The 25,918-nt window shown below is 50.0% G+C and overlaps 1 protein-coding gene across 8 annotated transcripts in view; it reads left to right on the top strand.

Annotated features, from left to right (window-relative positions):
• The first annotated feature begins 4,487 nt into the window (after positions 1-4,487).
• Positions 4,488-25,918, top strand: part of WHRN (whirlin) — a 90,205-nt gene continuing 68,774 nt past the window's right edge. For 5 of the 8 annotated variants that reach the window (XM_082697113.1, XM_082697114.1, XM_082697109.1 and 2 more), the window contains exon 1: positions 4,489-5,992. In XM_082697113.1, the coding sequence (XP_082553239.1) occupies positions 5,369-5,992 (624 nt within the window). In that variant the 5' untranslated portion in view covers positions 4,489-5,368. Of the gene's footprint in view, positions 5,993-25,918 lie in introns of all 8 variants that reach the window. The other 3 variants (XM_082697110.1, XM_082697115.1, XM_082697112.1) reach the window with 2 other exon arrangements.

Here is a 25,918-nt window from a genome sequence, read left to right as displayed (position 1 = left end):
TATCCCCCACCCCAAAAAGGCAAACAGCAAAAGTAGCATTCAGGCTTTGTGTCGCAGTGAGCTGTTACATAGGCAGCGTACACCCTGAGCAACAAGAACAACGCCCCCAAACCAAGCTCCATCCCCAGAAATTACACTCAGGCCACCAGAGCTCCGAGCTGTGTCTCTGAGCACCTGTGCTTGACCTTGACTTATTCTGTGCATCCGTTAGCAAGCTGTGTCCTAAGGTATAAGAACAGCCTGAGAGAGGTTGTTTTGGGGGTCTGAGGATGCTCCAAAGTTTTTCCATAATAATCAATGTTAATCCCTTCTTTGCTTTATAGCATTTCAGCTTCCCAAAGTTTCATCAGAAAATGCTCTACTTTTGGATGGGGAGGGTTGCTGTACCTGTACCCTCTTTCCCTCATGTTTCGTTCTTTTTCTTTTTCTCGCCTCTCTCATCTCCCTGTCATTCCACCAATATTGTCTGCACTGTTCCCAGTCCTAGACGTGGACATTTCCCTTTTCTCTGATGATACCACCCCACTGACATTGTGGGGAAGAGACAGGCCATGGTCCTGAAGCGGATGTGGTAACTCCAAAACCAGGAGATACTCCCCATGACACCCCGCATCAGATTTCTCTGAGCCCCTGACTCCATGTCCGGGCTGAGATCCCAATCCTCTCTACCCTACCTCTCTCAACGAGGTGGTCCTTATTAAACACACCCCCCCACTCGTTCCCGCCTGCACCAAACAGCAGCGTACCAGCTGGGAATCCTTAGTATGTGGCTTGTGTTTAACCTTTGACATTCCCAGCCCAACCTGCAAGGAAATGTGGCTTTCATTTCTTTCCCACGTCGAACCTTTTAGCATCTTTCAACCAAGCATGCCAGAGGTTGCACAGCACAGCGGGTGATTAAGAACTCTGGAGCCAGACTGCCTGGGTTCAATTCCCAACTCTTCCATTAACTGCCCCTGCAATCTTGAGGCAGGCAGTTATGTCCCTGTGTCCTGATTTTTCTGTCTGTTTTACCAGGATGATGAAGGTGATGAGGACGATGGTCGTGGTGGTGGTCAAATCTTTCTTTTTTTTAAAAAAGATTTTATTTATTTAACAGAGAGAGAGAGAGAGGTTGCAAGTAGGGATAGAGGCAGGTGGGGGCAGGGAGGAAGCAGGCTCTCTGCAGAGCAGGCCTGATGCGGGACTCGAACCCAGAGCCCTGAGATCATGACCTGAGCCGAAGGCAGAGGCTTAACCCCCTGAGCGACCCAGACACCCCTTGAATCTCTCTTTACAGAATAGTTGGGGGGATTGAGTGTTTAAAACAGTGTCTGGCACTTATTAACCTCAGTTGTATTTTTCTCTATGTCCCAATGTCCCATAGGAAAACACCTTAAATTAAAAGAATCTCTATTGCCTTCTACAGATATATTCCATCAGATAAGAAGAAAGACGAGGAGTTCCAAATGACTTTGCAACAGAAAAAGTCTTTTTTTTTTTTTTTTTTTTAAAGATTGCCTTAACAAGAGAAGAGAAAACAACTGACAACTTCCTGGTATTCTACGGGCTGCTGCGTGTTTTTTTAATTGGATAGGAGGCAGCCCTTTGGGGACACAGGAAAGGTTGAGAAACTCCGCAGATGAGAGGGGAAGCCATTTGTTACGGGGCACGCCATTAGTAAAGGGACGTTCTGGACTGGAATGATTTTTTTATTTCCAAATGTGCAGGGCACAACTCAGTATACTACCTCTTTGTTAAAACAGAAACGTAACAACCAAAACTCTCATTTGACACAAAGCACTTTGGGCTGGAATACAATTCACTCTTCCCTCTGTCTTTCAACTGCTCCAGTGTCTTTAAGGTGCCAGAAACATCCGTCAGAGAAGGACATTGATTTGCCAGAGTTGGGGAGCAATAACGAACTCCTGGTGAAAGTGACTTTGGTGAAGTCAGCCAAGGGAAGCCGCGGCATACACGAGGGAATATTTTCCTTCTGAAGAGGGCAGCATGCATCCAGGGCTGGGTCTGCTCCCGGACTCAGGGCTTCCTTCCAGGTCTGGAAGGCCGGAGGCAGAGTAGCCCTCAGGAGCCCAGACATCTTGGGTTTCCAAGAGCTTATTTCTGAACGACAAACACATCCTCCGACATGAAATAGGATTCCTGAGGTTTAAGCACAGTTAGACACTGCCTCTCATCCGAGGGTACACGGTGCAAACAGATATGAAGGCAGTTATGCAAGATGGATGGGAGAAGCCCCCATGAGTTATTTTCCCTGCTCTGGCACTTGCCTGCCCCGCTCCCTGAAACTAGCCTCTATGAAATTAAACAATTGCATGGCATCCCAGATGGTTTCTGATGTTTGCAGAAGAAAGTGTTTCTTTCTCTACTAAGACATGTGTGTGATGTAGTTTTTACTGCCTGAAGCAAAATATCTTTTCCGCAAGCACCCTTGTGCAGAGATAAAGTGTTGGGAATGGGGATCTTAGCTCCTAGGTGCATTTATCAAGCCAATCACAGTAATTATAATTAGAACCACAAACTAGTGAAAGCTGAGCATGAAATACATTTGCAGAAAACATGAACTGCATATAATTAAGCCCCGCATGGTGACATTTTGAGATATGCCATTAATATAATTGGGGAATGGGGGAGATTGATTTTTTTTATCTAAATATTTTTGGCTTATTGCATCAAAGACTTCAGCGGCAGTTAAAAGGAGGAAGAGCCATACACATCATTAGCTGCTAAACCTAGGGCCATGACGGATATGTCCAAAGGTAGCTTAACGGGTTATTTAAAACACACTGACAAATACATTCATTGGGTATTAATTTAACCTAGATCTGTCTCAGGGAAGTGAATAAGACACTTGAAGATTGGGGGTGCAGGGAATATAGCTTCGATTCCCAACCTCAGTTTTGGGCATGCACTAACGTAACAGAGCTAAAAATCCTTCTGTGATTATCCAATGCCCAGAAAAGAAAGTCCATTCTCCTTAGGGGGACCTTTGTTCAGGTGTCACCTCTTTGATAAAGTTGATCAAATATTCTCCCCTAAACCTGCACTCTCTCAGCCATCATGACATTTACCATACTGGTTTTTAACTTTACTTATTTGTCTGGTCTTTCTCCCCTACGAAACAATGACCTCCTTGAGTGATTTCATTGTTTTTTAAAATTTTATCAGAGAGAGAGAGCAAGCAAGCACAAGCAAGGGTGGCAGGGCAGAAGGGGAAGCAGATTTCCCGCCAAGCAAGGAGCTCCATGCAGGACTCGATTCCAGGACCCCAGAATCATGACCTGAGCCAAAGGCAGATGCTTACCTGAGTCATCCAGCCATCCCGTGATTTCATTTTTTTACCCAGTGTCTCTAGCACCCAGTACATGACTAGTACAGAATAGGTGCTTGAAAAACAGTGAATCAAGAGTGACCAAGTAAGTAAGTGAATAAATAAATGGATGCTTCATCTTTCTAGGGCTAGCTCAAACTGCTCTGTTAGATGATAGTCATTCTCTCTCTCCGGCAGGTAGAAGTTTTCATTGGCAATTCCACGTTTTTAGGGAAAAGAAAGTTTCCTATAGGAGAACAGTTTAGGAGAGTTAGTTGACTGGGTGTGTGTGTGTGTGTGTGTGTGTGTGTGTGTACTGGGCTCCTTAGAAAGCCACGTTTGAATCTGGATCATATTTGGGTAGTGGAGTGGGGGAGAACTCTAGGCCACGCCTTGGAATATCTTCACATTTCATCCTGGAATGGGAAGGCACAGAATACTTTTCTCCTCAGTCCTTTATACAAATTTTTAATTTTTTTATTTTAAGACAATTGTAGATTCACATGAAGTTGTAAGAAAATGCACAGACATCCCATGTTTTCCCCTGTGTTGACGAGATCACAATCAGTACATTGACTTGAATATACAACCCACCCGCCTTATTCAGATTTCACCAGTCTTACACTCACCCATTTGTGTGTGTATGCGGGTTGTGTACACTTATATTTCTGAAAGCGGCTTTCTGGCCTCCCGAGTGGTGGTCCAGTCGGCAGGCACCCAGAATACGCTTGTATATATCTCTTGCACACAGTAGGCGCCCAACCATCGTCCACAGAAACACTTGAACTTGTAAGTCGGGAAGTGCAAGAGGAGAGCGCAACGTTTTAAGGTAGGAAACCGAGCCTAGGGTGTTTAGCAGTTTAGAGGCAAAAAGTTGGCTATTTTCCCCTATAATTGTCAATTAGCTAGCCGGCTAATTGCTCCAAAGCGGTCCTGAGGCTTAGGCTTCCATCCCCAAAGAGCATAGGTTTGGAGCCCACCTGATCTCAACTCGTGGCTGGAGAAGAAAGGAGGGGGCTTCGCAGGGGCCCCCGGAGCTCCTCCCACCCCAACCCCCACTTTCACCCCTTTCTTCCCCTGGGCTGGACTGTTTCACCCCGTCTCCAGGCAACCGCCAGGCGCGAGGCGGGACGTCATTTCCTGAAGAGCCCGTGGGGGGAGGGGGGAGGGGGAGGGGCAGGGGGCGGGGCCAAGTCTGGGCAGGCGTCGGCGACGGCGTCGGAACTCGCTGGAAGACCGGCCTCGGGCAGCTCAACAGTTCGCAAAGTCCTGGCTCGCGGCGGCGCGGCTCCGTCTGCGCCCAGGCGGCGCAGGACCGCGGGGGTCCCGGGGCTGCTGCATCCTCGGACATGCCCTGCAGCCCCTCGTGGACGCCCGCGGGGCTCCACGGGCTGCGGTTCGAGGGGCTGGGGGACTAGAGCGCCCCCACCCCAACTTAAGACTTTGGGGTCCCCCAGCCCGAGAGGAACGGGCGGCCCGGCTGGGGGAGCCCCGGGCATGGTGTGACGGGGCGGTCTGCTTTGCTGCGCCCCCCACTCCAGACACCCGCCGTCTCTGTGCCCTCCAGAATGTAGCGGCTCTCTCCGCGTCCCGCACCCCCACCCCCGCCACTCCGGACTCCAGCCGCAGTCTCCGCGACCTCCGGGCTACAGCCGCCAACTCCACATCCCCCGGGACCCTGTCGCCCGTCTCCGCTTTGCCCGGACTCCGGCCGCCGTCTCCGTGTCCTCCCGACTCCAGCTGCCGTCTCTGCGCCCCTCGGACTCCAGGATCAGGACCCCTCCTTCTTCGCGCGCCCGGGACTCCAGCGGCGGTCTCCGCGATCCCCCCGGGATTCTGCCACCGTTGCCTCGCCCCCCAGACCCAGACTCCGGCCGCCGTCCCTGCTCTCCCCGGATCCAGCCCCTTCTCCGCGCCCACCCGCTCGCGGCGAAGCCAGACTCCGGCCGCCGTCTCTGCGCCCCAACCCCCGCGGGCTCCGGCTGCCGTTCCGGTGCCGGCGAGCGCCCGCAGTTGCCCCCCGGCGCGCCCCGCGTCCGCTCGGGCCTCGGCGGGGAGATGAACGCACCGCTGGACGGCCTGTCGGTGAGCTCGTCCTCCACCGGCTCGGTGGGCTCGGCGGCCGGGGCGGGCGGCGGCGGCGGCGGGGGCGCGGGGCTGCGGCTTCTGTCTGCCAACGTGCGCCAGCTGCACCAGGCGCTGACGGCGCTGCTGAGCGAGGCGGAGCGGGAGCAGTTCACGCACTGCCTGAACGCGTACCACGCGCGCCGCAACGTCTTCGACCTGGTGCGCACCCTGCGCGTGCTGCTGGACAGCCCGGTCAAGCGGCGCCTGCTGCCCATGCTGCGCCTGGTCATCCCGCGCTCCGACCAGCTGCTCTTCGACCAGTACACCGCCGAGGGCCTCTACCTGCCCGCCACCACCCCCTACCGGCAGCCCGCCTGGGGCGGCCCCGACGGTGCGGGGCCAGGGGAAGTGCGCCTGGTGAGCCTGCGGCGCGCCAAGGCCCACGAGGGCTTGGGCTTCAGCATCCGCGGGGGCTCGGAGCATGGCGTGGGCATCTATGTGTCGCTGGTGGAGCCAGGCTCTCTGGCCGAGAAGGAAGGGCTGCGAGTTGGGGACCAGATTTTGCGCGTCAACGACAAGTCCCTGGCCCGGGTGACCCACGCTGAGGCTGTCAAGGTAAGCCTTTTGTCTGGGGACGAGTACAGGACAGAGTGACAGGAGCTCTGCCCGTGTGTGTCCTTAGGCAAACTGCCTAATCTTTCTGGGCCCCGTGTTTCTAAAGGCATGTTTCTTTAAGACTGGAACATCTAGTTTTGTTTCAGCAGATAGATAACGGGTGCTGTGGATAGGGTGGTGGGCAAACAGACTTGGAGCCTGCTTTCGTGGGGGGCATAAAAGCTAGCAGTGTGTGAGAGACAGACATCAGGTAAACACGGACAAATATATGATTACAAGTGTGAAAGACATAGGGATTCTTACCAGCATTAAAAAAGGAAAAGGTAAGGTCTCCTGTGGTTAGTAATCAGTGGGTGGTCCCCACTTCTGCTGTTGCTGTTTTCATCGTTCAGGCAGGTTTTAACCCCTGGAAGAAAGTTTGTTAGCACCAGCCCCGTGGGAGGAGGCTGTCTGTGATCCTCAGGGTTCCAGCCTGACTCAGCTGTGGACACACCAGGCTGTGTGTCCTGGGACTGGACTCTTTTTTCCTTTGCAAACCTCTGGATCTCCATGAGGAAAATGGGGCCACTGGACCTTCTAAGTGTCCCTAACCTTGTTGGCAAGGAGGCCCTTGCCTGCATGTCACAAATAAGTCCCCCCCCCCTTGAGAGTAGCTGCACTTTTTGTGTCTGTTAATTGAGAAAAATCTCATGACAACCGTCTCCTAGGGATTTAATCAAGCTGTTAAAAGCGGTTTTGTGTTTGCTAATTGCACCGCCTAGGGCTGTTGAAAACCAGTTGGGGTATGAGATGGATAGTGTTTGGTGTACATGGGCATTCGAGAATCCCTTGAAGGTGTTTACACACACACACACACACACACACACACACACACGCCACCTTTGCCCATCTTTGTACAGGAAGTGAAGAAGTTTGGGGAAAAAACAGTGATCTACTCAGCTTGTGCAGGCGGGGAGATGTTTCCTAGGGATTTAGGGTGCCCTGTGACCCAGCGTCTCTCCACCACACCGTTTGTCCCTGCCTCGTGTCCTCCTCAGTGTAGGTGATTGGGACACCAGCTGAGGGCCTGCTGGGCTACTTCCTGTATCCTCTTCAGTGACCCATGGTCAGGTGTGTAGCGAGCCCACTTCCTGCCCGTTCACTTGGGGCAGAACCATCTCCTGCCTGACTCTTGCTTTCCTTGTTTGGTTGCCAGCCCTTCTGCCCCCTGCCCCTTGAGGATTTCAGACACTTCTCTGCTGTTCCTGGGAAAAGCCTGATGATTGATACTGTTTTGGGGAGGGGGGGTGTAGCAGACAAGGTTCATGTGGATTTCCATGCACCTGCCCTCCTCCCTCTCTGTCTCCTCCCCCCGACATCAGTCTTCCCTCTTCTCTGACATTCCATATATTTATAAAGAAATAGTCCATTAGCCTTTGGCCCTAAAAGGTCTGGAGTTCCAGATGATACATTTATACTCAAAAGATACATGATCCAAATGGTCAATTATAATTGTGGATTCAATTTTAGAGACAATTTTAAAAGACTTGTGTAACTCACTCATCACAAGGTGACAGACTTTGGAAAGGCCTCAGGTAACCCGGACAGGGAAAGCACGGGCCGCCCGTCGGTGGGCATCCCAGTGTCAGGCACATCCAGAGGCTGGAGCTGTGCGGCTCGGAGCTTCAGCTCAGTCCTCCCGGGTCTCGTGCACGTCGCCCCACCTGTCCTGTCCGAGCCTCCGTGGCTCCTCTCGTAAAACCTAAACTCTCCGTGCTGTGGTTTTTGAGCACACAATGTGGTGGGAGCCCTGGGAGCTTAGCAGCCTCCTGGGTCCCTGACTGTCCCTTTTCCTCTGGAAGGGGTCGGCTGAGGCCAAACGAGCTCCTGCCTCGGGGTGCCCCTCTTCTGGCCAACGCCAGACACAGCCTGCCCGGAACTCACCCCTTTGGAACTTTCAGAAGCAACAGGCAAAATGAATACGGCTTTGTGTCACCTTAACTCCAGGGGGAAAGGGGAACAGACTTTCCGTGTGGGTGGAATTTAAGACGGAGGAGGCGGAACCTGGTCTCTGCGGCCTCTGCTGCCAGCATCTCCTGGTGGCACGATAGGCAGGCGGCATCAGGACACTTCAGAAGAACCCCTGGGGCTGGTGACCCACCTCCACAAAATTAAGGGCATTAAGTCCCTGAACCTCAAGCTCAAAGAGGCCCCAGCTTCGCTAAGTTATACACTGCCCTTCACCAGGATGGTCTTGACTTTCAGCCCCCTGTATTAGCTTTAGTGCGGTAGGGCCCGGCGTCGGAGATTTTATGACGTGGGTACACTCCTTTTCACCAAACCTCAGACTTGAGTCAAATATCACCAGTTTTTCTGCTTTTTCTGTGCCATAGACCCCATTGCACTTAGCACAAGACCTGTTCTCTTGCTCCTTCAATGTTATTTTATCTGTTCATTTGTTTGTTTGTTTCCTCCCCATCTTTCTGGAAGTAGAACTGGCAAATGAAAATTGTATATAATTAAGGTGTACAGTGTGATTGATTTGTGATACCCGTACGGGATAAGAGGATTACCACAATCAAGCTAATTATCCATCACGTCCCAGAGTTATTTTATTTTTGTGGTAAGAACCCTTAGGATATGCTCTCTTTGCAAATTTCAAGCATACAGTACAGAATTATCTATTGTAGTCACCATGCTGGGCCTTAGATCCCCAGAACTTACTCATTTTATAACTGAAAGTCTGTACCCTTTGACTGACATTTTCCTGTTTCCTTCCTCCCCGGTCTCTGGCAGCCACTCTTCTGCTCTTTTTCCTCTGTGAATTAGACTTCTTTAGATTCCACATATAAGTGAGATCATCTAGCATTTGCTTGTATGGGTCTGGTTTATTTCACTCAGTATAACGCCCTCCAGGTGCATCCCTATTGTTGCAAAGGACAGGATTTCCTTCCCCTTTTTTGTGGCCGAATAATATTCTAGTGTGTGTGTGCGCGCGCGTGTGCTTTTTCTGTTCATCTGTCAATATAGACTTGTTTCTGTGTTTTGGCTCTTGAGATGTGTTTTCAATCTTAAAAGACCTTTATTTTTCTCCTGCACGTAGAAAGAGGGGGAAAAGATCCTCTGAGCATCCTGAAGGAGAGATTGTGTGTATGTGTATATGTGTGTGTAGTAAAAAGAAAATAAAATTTTAGGAATAAAGTTACTTAAGAGTTCATGAGTCAGAGAAGGTCACCTCCTCCCAGGGAGCAAAGGCGATTGAACGTACAATTTTTTTTTTCCACTTCTCTCTCTCCCAAATCAAGGATCCATTGTTGCTCAGAGCAGTTTAGCAAGGATTCTGTTCCTCTCTCCAGGGGGCTCCCATCCCTCTCTTGAAGGCTATTTGCTAAATCATCAGTGACAGGCCCAGATAAGGCAAGCCATTTACTATTTGTAATTATATTGAAAAGTTTGATTTTTGAAAAATCTCTCTTGAATGAACAGGAGCCAAACCAAAAAAAAAAAAAAAAAAAAAAGTAGACCTTTCAGAGGTTTCCAGCCAGAAAGTGTTGGTAAATTAGCCAAGGAGCCCAGAGACCAGGGATGGTGCACTGGGCTCTGCCACATGCCTGCTGTGTGACCTTGGGCCAATGGCTGACCCTCTGTGTCTTAGGGTGGATTGCCCAGAGTCTGCCCAGGGTCCCTTCTGGGCTCAGACATTCCTGTGATTTGCTCATATGTGCTACACAGAAGGCATTTAGAACGTCTAATCCGGTGTTTTCTTGTTCTTTTGGAATTGATTTCATTTAAGGCAGAGTTAAGAAAGTTGGCTAAGGATTAAGAGATGAGAATCTTGGCTCTCTTGTATAGCCTCCTACTAATTCAGGAAATTGACGGGTGACACACTGTGCTGATGAGAACTTGACTGCTCTCCCTCGACCCAAGAACACCAATCCTGGTGCCGTTCCAGAGTAAATGGGAAGGCGGCATGCACAGCACCCCCCTGGGGGCACGCTCCAAATCACATTCACTTACCCGCTTGCCCTCCAAGTCCTCGATTCTGCAGGTGGTAGGCCACGGGGTGCAGGGTGTGGGGTAGCCGGGTGCTGCTGGGATGTGTGTGGCCTGTGTGTGTTTCATCCCAATAAAAATGAAATGGCTTCATTACAATCTCAGCATCCCCCCCGGGTTCCTCCAAGGGGTATATTAGAATTTGAAACGTTCCAGAAGTTGAAAACATCGGCCAGCCCTTTCATTTAATTAGAGTCATCACACCCTCCCTTCCTCTGCATAATAACCCGCAAAGAATCTGTCCATATTAATATAAGTGATTGTATTTAGTCCAGCACATTCTAAACGACACATTTGTCATTTTCCCATTGTACATGGTTAGCTGAAGCCATTATAAATGATTACCACTTCCAACTTTGTATCTGAAGTGCAGCTTCTCCCACGGGGGTTATTACCATTTTCCAATTTGGAAACCATGGGTAACATGTTCGTGGGGACGCACAGACTTTCCTCTGGCTCACATCCTCTTTCCTGGGTCCTGTGGGTCTTGCCAGCAATGACATGTTGAAAGCTCACTATTAATAAACTCCATATTAAATAGATGTTTGCTGGCCGGATCCAGAGTGTGATACAGTGCGTTGAGAGGGTCCATTTCTTTCATTTAATCTTATTTATTTCTGTGGCCCAAGCTGATACTCAAGGTTTCAGACAATTACAGTGCCCGCGTAGGACCAAATCCTACGGCAGCTGGCTATTTCCTCTTCACGTGAAGAAAGTGTTTTGTAGGCTGGAAGAGAATGCCCTTATTTTTGAGTGGGGGAGAGATTGATTTTACTAATTAGAAGAATCCTGCCTCTTGGCTTTAAGCTGGACACGAAAGAGATGGAGAATTACCCCGGAGCCAGTCTTGTTTTTCTGTCACCTCCCTCTTGCGACACGCCCGGTGTTGTTTATTACCTGCCACAGACTGATCATCTGGACGCAGCTGCAAAGATAAGGATGATCCTTTAGCCCCCGCCTAATTGGATTCGGTGTGTGTTGTCGCTTCCCTCTTCTGCCACGCCGCACACAGCCTGTACGCACCTGTCAAGTACGCGCTGCCCCTCACACGCCCCTCACACGACGCCGGTCTGCTCCTGCGTCCGGCACGTGTGCATCTCCTCCGAGTCACAATCCGCCCCCACCCCCTCCACCCTGCAAAGGGCTTTGCCCTGAAGCAGGCGTCCATGGGGGATTAGGCTCCAACTGGCTTTCCAGCAAGATTCTTTTATGACCCGGAAGAGCAGCGTTTGGGCTCCACTGCTCAGGGACCCCAAACTAGTGCCCAGCAAGGACCAGAGAATTTGATTAGAGGGAGTGACATTTAACGGCTGGAGGTGGTTGGAGGTTGAAATACGAATCTTTCAAAACCTATTCTTTTTTTTCTTCCTTTAAAAAAAAAAAAAAATCTCAAGCAAGAATCTGATGTGAACAGGGAGCTCACACAAGCTTCTCATTGTGCCCCAGGGTGGGGGGCTGCTTTTTAAAGGTTCCTGTGCTGCAGACGTTTAACTTGACTTTGACAGCATGGCAGGTGGCAAAGGGTGCCGAGAACAGGAATCAGACCATTTGTTTCCTGTGCACTCCTGGCGTCCGCTGCAGGAGGCAGCACCGCGGGGCCGGTGCACTTGTGTTTGAACTTTGCTTTACTGGAACTCTCCGGGAGGAAAGGAGGCTGGCATCAGCGAGTGAGCACTGCCTCTGTGTCAGGTGCTTTCTCCTTCCCTGGAGGGGAGGGGGTCGGGGGAGGCCAGGAAGGTCAGGCTCCAGGAGTAAAAATTGACCAGGCCCGGGTCACCATGGGGAATAGAAACGAAGTGGCCCTTCTGTCCTATGTTCCTGCCTGGAACCCAGCCCTAGGCAGTCACGCAGCCACTCTCCTGAAAGACGGAACCAGGCCCCCTGCTGGAAGGCAAGCAGGCGTCATACTTTGTGCCTGACATTCGGGAGCCTTTGGGGAACCATCTGCAGACTTCATTTTATTAAGTGGGGACTGTGGTGCCCATGCATCAAGGGCAGGTGGCATGTCTGAGCCCCACCCATCCTCATGGGAGCCGTTCATCCATGCAAGCTCTAAGCGGCACTTTGCACCCCCAGGCCTGTGGCTGGTGCTCAGAGTTTAGAGATGGATGGTCAGTGGCCCCTGCCTTCGGGGAGCCGTGGGAGGGGGGGCACGGGCCCACCCTGGGCCACAGGTCACTGAGGGTTTTAGGTGCTGTGACATCCACATGCCTCCACATCCCTGCCACCCTCTCTCCAAAGCAGGCCCCCACCCCATCCCCTCATGCTGCTGTAATTTCCTTCAGAGCACTGCTCACCATGGAAGGACCTTCCACTGGTTTTGTTGGCTGTGTACCCTGCCCTCGACAAATCAGTTCCATGGAAACCAAGATTTGGTCCCTATTGCTTCCTCACCCACCCCAGCACCTCCACAGGGCCTGACACACAGTAGGTGTTTTAGTAAATAAATATGTGCAGAGTAAATGGAATGATCTTGCATCCAGTGCAGTGCTGGCGAGTTCAGGATTCCTTGGTTCCCAAGTGTGACAGCCGAAGAAAATCCGTGCGTTGCAAGGCAGTGAGTGCTTGGGGGAAAACACGGAGGAATGCCATAGGTTCTAACGTATGCTTCACCATGATGGTAATGGTGTGGCTGTGAGCAGATCACGTGCCCTCTCTGGCTGCCTCAGTCTTTGGAGCTGTGAAAAGGGCATAGGCATATCCCACTTGCCTTTCCAGGATGGGTATGGAATTGTATGACTTAATGGGTACAAAAACATTTGGTAAATGGGAAACTCTATGCTCCTACTTTAGCAAAAGACCTTTAAAAAAACAAAACAAAACACGTGGTCTGGGTGGGCAGGAGCTTTTCCCACCCTCTGTGGCCCCAGCCAGCCTACGAGACCTCTTGGGTTAGTTCATTTGTTGCTTTGCTCTCAATTTTAAAACCACATTCCCAGAAGTGGGTTATTTCTGCAGCCTGTATCTGTGATTCCAAAATAGAATCATTTATGCATTCTGAAGCAATCAATGAACCAACTTTGGGTGAGATATATCTTCTGGATTTTTGTTAAAAAAATAAACAAACGAACAAAAAAGAAAAAAAAAAAAAAAACCAGAAACAAAACCCAAGCCCTGTTCAGGTTTGAAGAGGCCAAGTTCCTGCTAATCACATGTACGTTTAAAAGCTGCTTTATCCTCTATCGAAAATGCACGAGTGAATTTATTTTTTTCTCCTTTTCCAGTCCCAACCTCTTTACCTCCATGTCCTTTGAGAATTTGTGTTCCTTCCACTAAATTGGCTGTGGCTTTGCTTCGGCTGGCAGCCAGTTTCATAGTTATTTTTCCTCTCTACCTGAGTTTTCGTAATATCAGCATCCTCTCAACTTTGAATGCAAAGCAAATATTTCAGCCTCCCATAAACAAGTCCCAAGATGTCGTCTTCACCAGATTCTAAAGCTGCAGGTTACAGGGAAGAACATAGCAAAGTGGCATCCAAAAGGGTGTATCTAAGTAATCTAGAAGTAGTGATTCAGAAATGTAGCTTGCCCGAGAGTTAACAAGCTCCCCAGGCAAGTCTTCATCACACTCAGGTTTGGGAAGCACCCCCTTCCTTTGGGATCTGCCCCCATCCCCGACATTTATCCACAGAAAGACTTGACCAGAGAGTGGACCCACCCTGTCTCTATCCTGAGCTGTTCCGGAGCAGGGCTCCAGAAGTGCAAGGTCAACTGATATGTTGGACAATCCAGGGAAGAGAGATCTGTACCCAAGAGGTTAGAGATAGCTTTTGGAGATGGACCTGGGTTCATCTGACTGTGTTACTTGGCTGTGACCTTGAGCATCTCCCTTGGCCTCTCTGTGATGCAGACCCCCTCACCCTTCCAAACAGGTTATTGCTACTGTCGCACATCAGAAGTTTGAGAAATAGGGCCACGGAGGTCCCACTGCAGGTATTGTCATGAAAAATGTTATTGACGGCATCCACTTGGCTTTGAAAGTCTTCTGTTGTGCCTGCTTAGTCTAAAAAAAGAAAAAAGGTGCCTTTGGAAGAAATGACTGGGGCTCAGGGCCCTCTCGATGCATCGTAGCTGGTTGAATTGCAGAGTCATTTACTAAATGTGGTCAATATTCCCACATAGCATTTCTCTAAAAATGTAATTGCTCCTGTTTGGGTTTTGGCATCTGCATTTTCTTTCGTTTTACAGAGGTAATAAAGCCCGGAGATCGGATGGAATTGTATGTCCCCACCTCTCTTAAAAACGTGGGGCAGGTGCTGGGCTCAGAGGCCAATGTGTGACAGTATAGTTCCCAGATCAGCTGCATCGCCATCCCTGTTCCCCAGCATCCTTCCCTCTTGGGCTCCCCAGGGGCCTTGATGAGAAGGGAGAGAAGGTGGCTGTTTTTCCAGAACCCATTAAAGCAATTAAATGCAGGCTGAAAGTGGTGATTTGACAATACGGCATCGGTACTTTAAAAAAAAAAAAAAAAAAAACAAGCCCTGGAATGTATTTGAACCACATCTGAAATGGTGTGTGAGGCTTCATTAAGAGGTTTCTGATTAAGAAAAGAGAAGAGTGGTCCAGTGTTCCGAGATCATCCTTCCATGCAGGTGGGGAAGGGAGGAAGTCTGGGGAGGGGTCTTCCTTCTGCTGTTTCCATCCTGCGGGCCGGGGAGGGTATGGTGTCCTGCGATGTGTCTGAGCCCAGCGGGACCTTCATCCTTGCTCCATCTCTCCTGCCGCCTCCTCTCTCTCCTCAGGGGCCCCAAGCCTATCCCACCTTCTCCCAAACTCCCTTAAACCCTCTCTGCCCTCCACAAGTTCTTCTGGTCCTGAGGGTTTAAGTCCGTATGTTCAGTTTGTCCCCAGATCCCTTCCTGTCTCCCATGCTGTCTCTGACCAGGACCTGGGCCTCCTTTTTAGAGCCTTTCTTTCATTCATTCACTCATTCACTCATTCACTCATTCACTCATTCATTCATTCATTCAATTTTCAGCTCTTCCCCAGTATTAGCAAAAGCATTTATTTGCCTTGAAAGTCCTGGCTCCTTTCTGACCCCCTGAAGGCACCTCATCCTCTTGCCCACAAATCATGGGCATTTCCCAAGTTAGTGACCTTGACCTGCTCTCCTCTCTATAGTCTCCCCATTGGGGATTGCACCAGCCTCTGTGAGTTTAGACCCTCCTGGCCTGATCCCTCCCCAGCACCTCTCAGACCACACCTCCTCCCTATCCCTGTCATTGGAGGCCAAAATGCAACGGCTTCCTGGCCATCTGTCTGTCTCCCATCTTGCAGTCCATTTAGTATCCTGGAAGCAGGGCACACTTTCAGATTTGTCGCTCATCAAGTGGTTCCCTGCCTAGCGCCTTGCACTGGAGCTGAGAGCCTTCAGGGCAGAAGCCGAGCTCCTGAACCTGGTGTTCAGGCTGCCCGTGATCTGACCCCCTTCTGTCTGCAGACAGTCCGTTTCTCTGGCTTTTCCCCGAGTGCCGTCCACACTTGACCAGACAGGCAGCACTGCCCTCCTCTGAAAGGCAGCTTGGGTCCCTGCACCTGTCGACACCCACGGCCCCAGTGAGGCCAGCCTCAGTGGACCGTCCCGCCCACCCACAACTGCCCTGTCTGCAGGAACCCCTCTCATCTCCCCCACGGCCCAATCAGCACAGTGACCCTGATTCACTGGTTGTGACACAGATTACACATCTCCGAATGTTTCTTTGAATTGCTCCGTGGTAATAACTTCTGTATTGAGGGCCTACAGTAATCCAGACGGTATTCTCTGGACTTTCTATATATGAACTCACTTGAACCTCACACTAGCCCAATAGGTTCAAAGTAGGTACCGCTTTTATTGCTTTGTTGTACAAAAAATTGCAAAGAGTTTGTCACTTGCCTATTGTCACAAAGATGGAAGGTGGCAGAGCCAGGAATCAGAATCAGGCTTTGTTGACTTGAGGGGATGCATCTGTCCCTCCAACGTCGAGAGAGGTGACATCCTGTGATGCTATAGCCTGGGCCCTGGAGCTGGGGGCTCTGGGTTCAAAGCCTGGCTCTGCCACTGTGCACCTCTGGGGCCTTGAACAAACTCCGTGACCTCTCTGATTCCCAAATGCCTCTTTGATAACGTTGTAAGAGGAATAATAGTCAACAGCAGGCGTGTTTCTGAACTTCCCTGTTCAATTTCCTGTCTCTAAAATGGGGGTACTAATGGCCATACAGTTAACTTCTGAAAGCACTGGGGGCTTTCAGATTTTGATTTGAGCATTTCGTGATTACCTGCTGTGTTCCCACCGCTGTGCTGGGGTCTCTTCCGCACCAGTTAAGACTTCTTGGTATAGCATACTCAGCACCTAAGATGCTTCCAAGCTCGCAATTCTGAGCCCACGAATAAATACGGCCCCCAAGGACCGGCATCTGTGTGCCGCCTGGAGCTCTGCGCTTAGCGCAGATCTCCCCACCGGCTCTTGGGCGCAGCCCCCAGGGAGAGGAGGCCGAGCATGGAGAGGAAGAAGTGGCCGGCCACCAGTAGGCTGGTAGGAGGTGGCAGGGCTGGGATTTGAACTGTTTCCTCCTGCCTCCAAAGTGTGCGCTCATTGCCACCTCCTGGCGGGTGTGCAGCCTAGCAAGGCGCTGGCCGCAGTCCCGTTTCAGTGGATGGACATTGCCTTTCTGACGCTGTTTTCCTTACTGAGACGGAAGTTGCAGCCGTTTGATCAGAAACCCCCCGAGTGAGCAGGCAGCCAGGGCCGCGGCCGCCCTGCCCTTTCCTGGGCGAGCTCGGTGCATCTTACTGATAGGCTTCAGGTACCCCCACAGCACTGGGCACTCTTGCCGCCCCCCCCTTTTCCCCCTTCACCCTCTCTTATCTCTCTTGCCATGCCCAGACCTTTGTTGGGATTTTATTTTGTGCATTGTCTGTGGAAATTCCCTAAATAGATTAACCGTGACCTCGACTCCACCCCCATTAGGATAAATCCGCAAGTTAGGAAACCCTCTCGTTGATGGAGCCGAGGGTGCGAATCCGCCTGCGCCGTCTGTGTGGTCTGCAGCGCGGGCACAGCGCAAACAGGGTCTCCCGGGCCGCGTGTGAGAGGCCGGTGGTCGTCAGCACCGTCGCAGGCCGGACAGATTAAGGGCCATCTTGTTTGGTTCGTGGGAAACACGAGGAGCAGAGGAGTCCACCTAAGCATTTAAAATAAAATGTGTGTGTGCACGTGTGTTAATGACCCGAGAGATACGGGTTCAATTATAGAGCTCGGAAACCCCAGAAAAACACAAAGGAAAAAGACCCCCAAAAACATCGATGATCCGCTGGCCCAGAAATAATCACTATTGACAATTGGACTGCCGTCTTTCTGGTCCCCTGCGTGCCCACATGTGTAAATTCCTACTGGGAATATTCTACAAAACTGCCATTCTGAACATAGGTTTTGAAACCTGTCTCGCCAAACAGTGTATCATGACTCTGATAAATGTTTCTAGAACGTGGTTTTTAACCATTGCGTCATAGCAAAGAGGTGCGTGATTTGACTGATTTCTTTTTGGATGGTTTGTTTCTTAAATGTTAGCCACATTGCTGCTCTAGACAATGTGTCCTGGCACATTAATCTGGAAGCACGTCTCTAAAAATTCCTTGGGCTATCTTTCTAGAGGTGGCATTGGCTCCGGGCATAGGGAGAATTTTAAGGCTTGGTAAACTGTTGCCAGATTGTTCTTGGGGAAGAGTTTCTTATTTTACAGTATCCTCTATCAATGTTAGCAATATATGGGATGCTTCATTTTCCCCCAGCCTTGCTAACACCGGATATTATATTTCTTTCCCATTTTTACTGATCTGTTGGACAAAAAGGTATCCTGTTTTAATTTGCATAATTTAAATAGTGAGGTTGAATACCTTTGCATGTTTATTATTTGTATAGCTGTATCCACACATAAATAGCATGTAGCAGAAGGTTACGTACGCATCATATAACACTATTGTATAGGATATATGTACATTTATTTTTGATGTGTAACTTACTGATGTCCTATGGCCATTTAATCACAAGAGTGTTGCATTTCCACCTCCTCAGACCTATCAGCCTTTTCTTTAAGAGATGGTTGTTAGGAGTAGCTGTCGGGTGGTTGATTCATCTGGAACCCAACTGGAATTCAGATTCTTTAGTCCGAGGGTGAATTAAACTGGAGGCCTGTCCCTTGTTAGCGGAATGCACAGAAAGTGGTGAGGGACAGGAATGTTAAGTGTCCTCCAGGAGAGTATACTCCATCCAGGTATCCACTCTTGGGCCACGAAAATGTTGGTATATAATCAGATTTTTTCTGACGGATGGATGTGCTATGGACATTGGTTCTAGGTCCCAGCAACTCCATTGGAAACCCATCGAGGCTTGTCTTGAGTGATTATGTTGATGACTCCTAGAATCTTGTTAGTTCTTCCCAAAAGAAAAAAAGGAAAAGAATAAAGAGACCGAATTTAAAAGAACATTTATAAAGCAATTTACTTAAATTATAAGAGACCAAAAGCCAGGCTTAGTGGATAATTGAAGAATTGCATTAAAAGGGAATCGATATCTTTCTGGAATCTGCTCTGTCCTCATCTCCTGAGTTCTTTTGCAAGGGGATGGTGATTCTGTCACTGTCTTGCGAGTTTCCCATAGCATTATCCCCAAGGACAACATTTTCTTTCTCTCTTTGATCCTTCGTGTTTTTCCTTTTCGCACAGCCTTAAGTCACAGAGACGTTTAGGAGCAAAGATACCAGAGATCAGGAGCTTTAAAATGTCAGGTCCCTGTTCCAGGCTCTGGGATCCTGGTGTTCCCAGCCCTGGAGCAAAGGCTTCCTTCTTCACATCGAGCCCTTGGAGAAGGTCAAACTCATAAAGAAAGGACAGTGAAGAGAATGAAGAGTTGATTTTTTGAAATCTACTTTGTAAAGTTCCAATTAAAGGCAAATTGAAACAACGTTAAAAGAAAAACTCAAGAGGGGAAAGAAGATGTTGATTACTCCACCCTCCTAACTAGCTGTCCGTTCTCGGCCCTATCCCCGGATCCTTATTTCTGTGCTTTCACATTCCTCCGTGGTTGGATCACCTGCTTCTGTTTATTTTTGCTTCATGCATATGTTGGGCTGCATCTTGGGGAAGAGGGCTGCTCTATGGTCTAAATTGATTTCCGTGAGCTTGTAGCTGCTTAAAGAGGTGAGGTGTCCACAGAGAGCCAGAGCGGGTGGCCATATGGTGGCAAGCTTTGCCCCAGCTCCTAGCCTCATGACAGGCCCACAGCTGTCAGGGACACCAACGTGAAGCTACTGTTCTTTGAGACAGCGTACTGCTCAGTGTACCGCTACCTGTGTGTGTCAGCGTTCCAGTGGAATGTAAACTAACGCTTTTGGGACTTTTATGTAACGGAATGTTTTTAAATGACATGATTCTTAGACCAGAGTCAGCAGCAGTAAAGTATGTCCGGGGAGTGGAAGGAGGGAGTGGGATGAGAAAGCAGAGTTATTGCCCAAGCATCTGTGAAAAATCTCTCGATGCTTCCAAGTCCATGTATAAGGTGTCTGATCCTTGAGATGTACTCCAGCATTCATTCATTCACTTGGCAGTTGTTTTCCTGTATGATTGGTGTGATTTAACATTCTCTTTGAACTCTACATATCCCGTGTTTACTTACTTGTAATATATTTGTGATTAATTTTTTCCTACTTCAGAAATAATTGAGTGACTTAACTTAGAAAGGACATCATGAAAAAGGCACAGAGCTCAGAAACCATATTGGAAAGTGTGTGAATGTGTGTGTTGCCTTTAATGGGAATAATATTTTATATTTAAGTGGAGTTGTGAGCTTCCTAGCAAGCAAGGGGAAAAGGGAAATTCATGCATTGTTTAGATTCTACTAGAGAATTCATTGGTATTTCAGGAGTGGTAAAATTCTTCATTGGAAATCAGTTTTAAAAGTAAGGCAACCAGTTTCAGGAGGAGGGTGATTTTTGCATTTCTTTTGCATTTTTTCATTGCCTTTTATCGTATGTGGAATCACGCACAATTTCCAGTCTTTCATATTTATTGACACATCTGTGACCAAAACAGAATTCCCTGACTTCTCCATCTGCCAAGAAGGATATAAATAAAACAGTCACTGTATACGTATGTTGAGATATGTATTTTCAGGAATACAGAGCAGCACGTGCAAATAACTTGAAGCATTTGATACTGTAAGAAAGGCCAGTGACAGGGACAGGTGATGTGGCTGGCCAGGCAGCAAGTCCAGCGGCATAGGCCGGAGACACACTGCATGGAGTTTGTATTTTACATCAGAAGCAGTGGGAGCATTTGGGCATGGAGGGGACAGGGTCCACTTGGATTTTATTTTTTATTTTTTAGATTTTACTTATTTATTTGACAGAGAGAGAGAGATCAAAAGTAGGCAGAGAGGCAGGCCTAGAGAGAGAGAGAGAGAGAAAGAAACAGGCTTCCTACTGAGCAGAGAGCTCATGCAGGGCTCAATCCCAGGACCCTGAGATCATGACCTGAGCCGAAAGCAGAGGCTTTAACCCACTGAGCCACCCAGGCACCCCTCCACTTGCATTTTAAAAAGGATGTCCTGGCTATAACACAGAGTCTGATTTCAGAGGCCGGGAAGCTGTTGCAGTTAGTGGTCCCTGTAAGAGGTAATTAACATAGATAAAAATGTGACGCAGAGGAAAGGCGCTCTGAAGACAGGGCTAATTAGGGCTTTACTTTGTCATGACATTAAAATACGCCCCGGCGGCAGAGTCCACACCATTAATTTCTGTCCTCCCTCCAAGTGGGTCTGAATGGGGAGGATCTTTCTAGCCGATGTAGCTGTACCTAGCACAAGCTCAGGGTTCGAGTTCGGAGGGCTCTCACTTGTTTATGGTCTGTTAGTCCCATGTCCCTTTTCAGACCCTCACTTTGTCCATCTTGTGAGGCCAAGACAGAGGGTTGCCCTTGGGTATCCGAACCCCCTTTCAGTGCTGATGAGAGAAGCACGAGTTTTGAAAGTCCGAGATTCAAATCCGAGCCCTGCCTCTTACCCTCTTTCTGGCCTTTCATAAGACACACGACCACCTAGAGTCTCTTTCTTCATCTGGGTGATGTGTGGTCATCCCCGTAATTCTACTGTTACCAGTAATGTTAGCCACCATGTGCCGGACACCGGCTATGCACCCTACTGAGTGCAAGACGCTCTGTGTACATTATTTCGCCAGTCCTCCTTTTGTCCCCACAGTACCTCCGAAAGAGGAGGCATCAGTAGCCCCATTTAACAGGAGATAAAGCTGAGGCAACTTGTCTGCGGTCTCCTAAGCAGGAAGAGATAGAACTTGGGGAATGGCTTTCTAGTGAATGTACCTTTCCCCTGAGAAACTCCTGAGGGGGATCCTTACCTTAAAGGTACTTTTTTATTTTGGTGGTTTGCAATTCTCTAGTTTGCAGTTGGAAGATAGAGTTAAGGTTTGCCTATAACTAGGAGATTTCTGGAGCCTGTGGAAGAAAGCATAAAGGACGGTGGATGCCTGCACCCGAGTGAGAACCCTGCTTTAGGAAAAGGCCTCGGAAAGCCCCCACCCAGTCCCGTCCACAGTGCTGCAGAGGAGGGAAGTCCGGTCTTCCAGAAGCACCGATGTCATAGTGCTGCCCCCTGCAGGTGATTTTAGGAACTACAACAGGGAGGGACAGGGGTGGTTATGAAAAAAGATGTGTTTGCCGCTGCTTCAGGAATTCCACTGATCTAGAGAATTAGACACACGTGTGCTTCAAGATGCATGAAAAAGTATGTTATCGTAGGTTTGTTTGCAGTGGCAAAACCCGAGAACCATCTAAATTCCCAACAACAGAGGATTGGGAATTCAGTGATGGTGTTTCTCTGCCAGGAAGAGCGAGTGCCATAGCACACAAAAAAATGAGCTTACTTACTGTCATTGAACTGGTGGGCAAAGGTCGCCAAAATACATCTTTTTAGCTGAAAAAAAAACCACGGTGATGAAAATGTTAAGCATAAGTCAATTTATGTAAATATCAGACAATCATATTTTTGTATGTGGGCTTCCACATATTTATAAAATGCACAGAACATTCTGGAAGGACAGACAGTGGTTATGATGGATGGTAGGTTGAGACCCTATCATAATCAGATCTAACCCTTTTGCAGCTCCTACCTGTGCTCTAGGCATTAAACGCTTTATGCAGATAACTAATTTAATCCTCACAGCCCCTTGTGGCAGAGCTGGCACAGGAGCCTCGGTAGCTGGGCTCCAGAGCTGTAGCTCCTGACCCCTCTTTTGCTTCTCTTGCTAAATCCCATGTGTGCCTGAGGTGTGTGTACTCCCGTGAGTGTGGAGAAAGATGGGGTGCCGACCTAAGGCTGCCTGAGCCCTAGTGTAGGGCCCAGATCTTTCCACGGCCTCACTTGAACAGATTCCCTGGGGGCTGCCTAGCATTTAGAAAGCTCAATAAATATCTTGTTGGAAGAGGTTATAAAGAAAACAGAACATGTGGTGTGCCTCAAGGAACATAACTTGGAGTCCTAGAGACAGGATGTATGAAGCTGACGCAGGGACTCTAGTATAGGTGGCAGTGAAAATACAGAAGTGTGCTGGGTGCTCTTGGACATGGAAAGTCTTTTGTAATCCAGGAAGGCTCTTTGGAGGTGGTGGGAATGGGCTGAATGTCCAGGGCAGGGCAGGGGCACCTGGGGGGCTCAGTGGGTTAAGCCTCTACCTTCGGCTCAGGTCATGATCTCAGAGTCCTGGGATCGAGCCTGCATCGGGCTCTCTGCTCAGTAGGGAGCCTGCTTCCTCCTCTCTCTCTGCCTGCCTCTCTGCCTGCTTGTGATCTCTCTCTGTCAAATAAATAAATAAAATATTAAAAAAAAAAAAAAGGCAGGGCAGATGTGAGGAAGTGTGGATTAAAGGAAGAAAGGATGTTTTTGAAGCTGAGGAAAGTTGTAAGAGAGAGGCTAGAGCTACCTCTGTGTTTGTGTCCATGTAGATAAGAGCTTTAGAGAATTCTGGGGCTTAGGTTTGGGAGAAGGAGCCGGTAGACTCAGGAAGGAAATTCACATTTAGTACTACTGTGTGCCAGGTGCTATATACTACATATCGGCAGTCTACATCATCCTTTTTTTCCTCTCTCTCTTTGAGTTTTGAGTAATCTCTACACCCAACATAGGCTCAAACTCATGATCCCGTGATCAAGAGTTGCACACTCCTCCATCTGAGCCAGCCAGGCCCCATGTTATCTTAATGATGCTTCCAACAGTGGCATTTTAAATGCAGAAACAGGCACAGAGAGGTAGGGTAATTTGCTGTGTCACACAGCAAAGTCAACAGAGTCAGGATTGGTGCCCAGTGAGTCTGAACACGAAGCCCCCACCGGGCAAGGTGGGGATCAGGGTGGGATCAGGAAAAGCAGGCGCACATCTTCCCTTCCTCTCTTCCTGGTCACTAACTTGAACCTGGGTCTTAGGCTCCCCTTCCTGAGGTTGAGCATCTCTGTTCCTGAGGAGAGAAAACTTGACTCTGCAGGCCTGTGTCCTGAAATAGGCTGGCTGAGTCACCACGAGGTGCCCTTCCTTGAGATGTTTCCAGAATGCGTCCTTTGTGATGGTCCCGTGACCTCGTGGTGCACTTCACACTCGCTCTTCGGTGCCTGTTCTTGAACATAGAAGCATGTGTGCGTCTCCCGTGTGAACACACAACGCCCGGTCCCCTTTCCACTGCGGCCGTCTCCTGTCGCTTTCTCTGTCCTCTGCGGAGTGGAGGATCCTGTCGCCTGGACTGTGATTTGGGAGCTTGATAGTCGGCTCTGAAGAGCTGAGGGAGGCAAATTTGCCTCCTGAGAACATTAATCCAAGGAGCAAGTTATTAACTTTGAAGACATACACATATAATTTACATTTCCATAATCACAACACGCCGCCCCCCCCCCCCCGCAGTCATCTGCTGATGGATGGTATCTGAGCCGTGCCGTCTGCTCGGTCAGATCACCATCGCAAGGATCTGACTCCGTGAATGCAGGCGAGCCCTGGGTCAAGTCTCACCAGCAAACACACGGGATCAAGCGTGGGAGCGCATGCTCTGTTGACCGCTCTGTGGTCTCTCCCTAGGTCTCGCGTTGTTTACTTTTTAGCCACAGCTCACTGAATTCTCTGGGGACAGGCACTGGGCCATAGAGGGCCCCTCTACCTCGAGAGAGAGAGGAATTAGGATCTTCATTTTCCAGGAAACAGATGAACAGAGAGGGTCAGTAACCTGTGTGGGGTGGCACAGCCAAGAGCAATCGGTTCAGGAGCCTGGTGCGGGCTGCCGTGTAGGAGACGGGCGTGGGTGACAGCCAACCAACTCGCACCAGGCAGAGCATGTTGCTTTAAGGTGGGTGTTGGATGTGGTTTTCTGGGTTTTCTGCCCACGGACAGCTGCCTGCGACAAACAGAGCCGCCCAGCCACGGTCCCATTGGAAACAGACATTCATCAGTCTCCCCAGCCCTAGGGTCCCTTGGGAGGTCCCCTGCTGCCCATGGTAACTCCGGGTTGCGGTGGGCCTCCTTCCACACCTCGGATGCTCCGTCCGCCCCGGTGTTGATCCCTTCCAGCTGGTAGGGAGCCTCAGAGCCCCCTGGCTCAGGACCTGGTTCGAGGACCTTGACAGCAGCCTCAGCCCGCACAGTCTTGAGGACTCACTCCCTGAGGGCTGCCTGAACTCGGTCCCTGCATATCCCAAAGCCCCTGATCTCTTTGCTGCCATGACTCATGATTGTCATGGGTAAATACAGCCTTTCCTTCTAGATGGAGCTACCAACCAGAGGACAGTGAAGTGGCCTTGTGGGGCAGGACCTCAGCTCTTAGTGAGTTCAAGCTGCTCGCTGCCAGTTGGCAAAACTGAGACCCCGCCAGAGGAAGACATGGCCCCGGGCCACCCAGTGAGCCCATGGCGCACTAGGGCCATGCCTGGGCTTCTGTCTCCCGGCTGGGGCTCCTTCTAGTTTCCTCTGCCGCCTGAGCTGCGTGGTGTGCGAAGGTCGCTCCGGCCAGAGAAGCTGCTGGTTCTTCTGAGGACCGAGTGGCCGGTGCGGCCGAGGCCCAGTCAGCGCCCGAGCTTGGGGGTGGCCGCGCATGTGCGGGGCTGAGGGCACCTTCCAGATCGCCTTTGGGGTTCACTTCTCGGTTCACACAAGCAAGTGGCTGTGTGAAAAAAATGGAGACAGAAAGGCGGTGAGAAGACAGAAACCAGCTTCTTACGCCCCTGTCTCCTTGCCTTCCCCGTGTGACACACACGTCGTGGCTGAAAAGGGCAGTGGGTGGAGCCTTTGGGGCCGCGTCTCTCAGCCCCGTACCAGGCGGTATCCTGAGAGCCTGCTCTGGGGTGCCAAGGGCCGTTTCGGGAGTCCTGGGCTGGTTCAGTTTTGGAGGAGGAAGTTCTTGCTCTCCAAGCCCCCCCAGAAGCCCACATTGACCCAAAAGGCCAATAATCGGAGGTTCTGGAAGGGTCTTCACTTGAGTGGCCGTCAGAGTTTCTGGCCCCTCAGTCTTGTGGCGGGGGAACCGAGTGCATGGGGTGGAGGGGGCTACCCGAGGCTGGCCTCCTGTGTGTCCTTGGCTGTGTTTTCTGTAGTCGTTCCCTGTCTGTCCCTTCCCGTGTCGGGCTTCCGGGGTCCCCTTCTGTAAGACACCAGAGGAGCGGGAGACCCGGTGACCTCCCAGGCCCTCCCCATTCCCGCTGTCCGTGGTCTTCTCACCAGAGGCGCTAACCTCCTCTCCGTTCTCAAGGTTGCTGCCTGCCTATTTATAGAACTGACCAAGAGACTTGCACTGCAGCCAGCGGTGCAGAATACAAGCCGTGCTCTCCGCCGCCCGCCTGCTTGTGTAACTCCCGGGACGAGGCTTCTCTGCACCT

Source organism: Mustela nivalis (assembly GCF_964662115.1).
Source record: "Mustela nivalis genome assembly, chromosome: 13".
Lineage (NCBI taxonomy): Eukaryota > Metazoa > Chordata > Mammalia > Carnivora > Mustelidae > Mustela > Mustela nivalis.
Note: the sequence above shows the minus strand (reverse complement) of the source record. Positions and strands in the feature narration are given on the sequence as shown.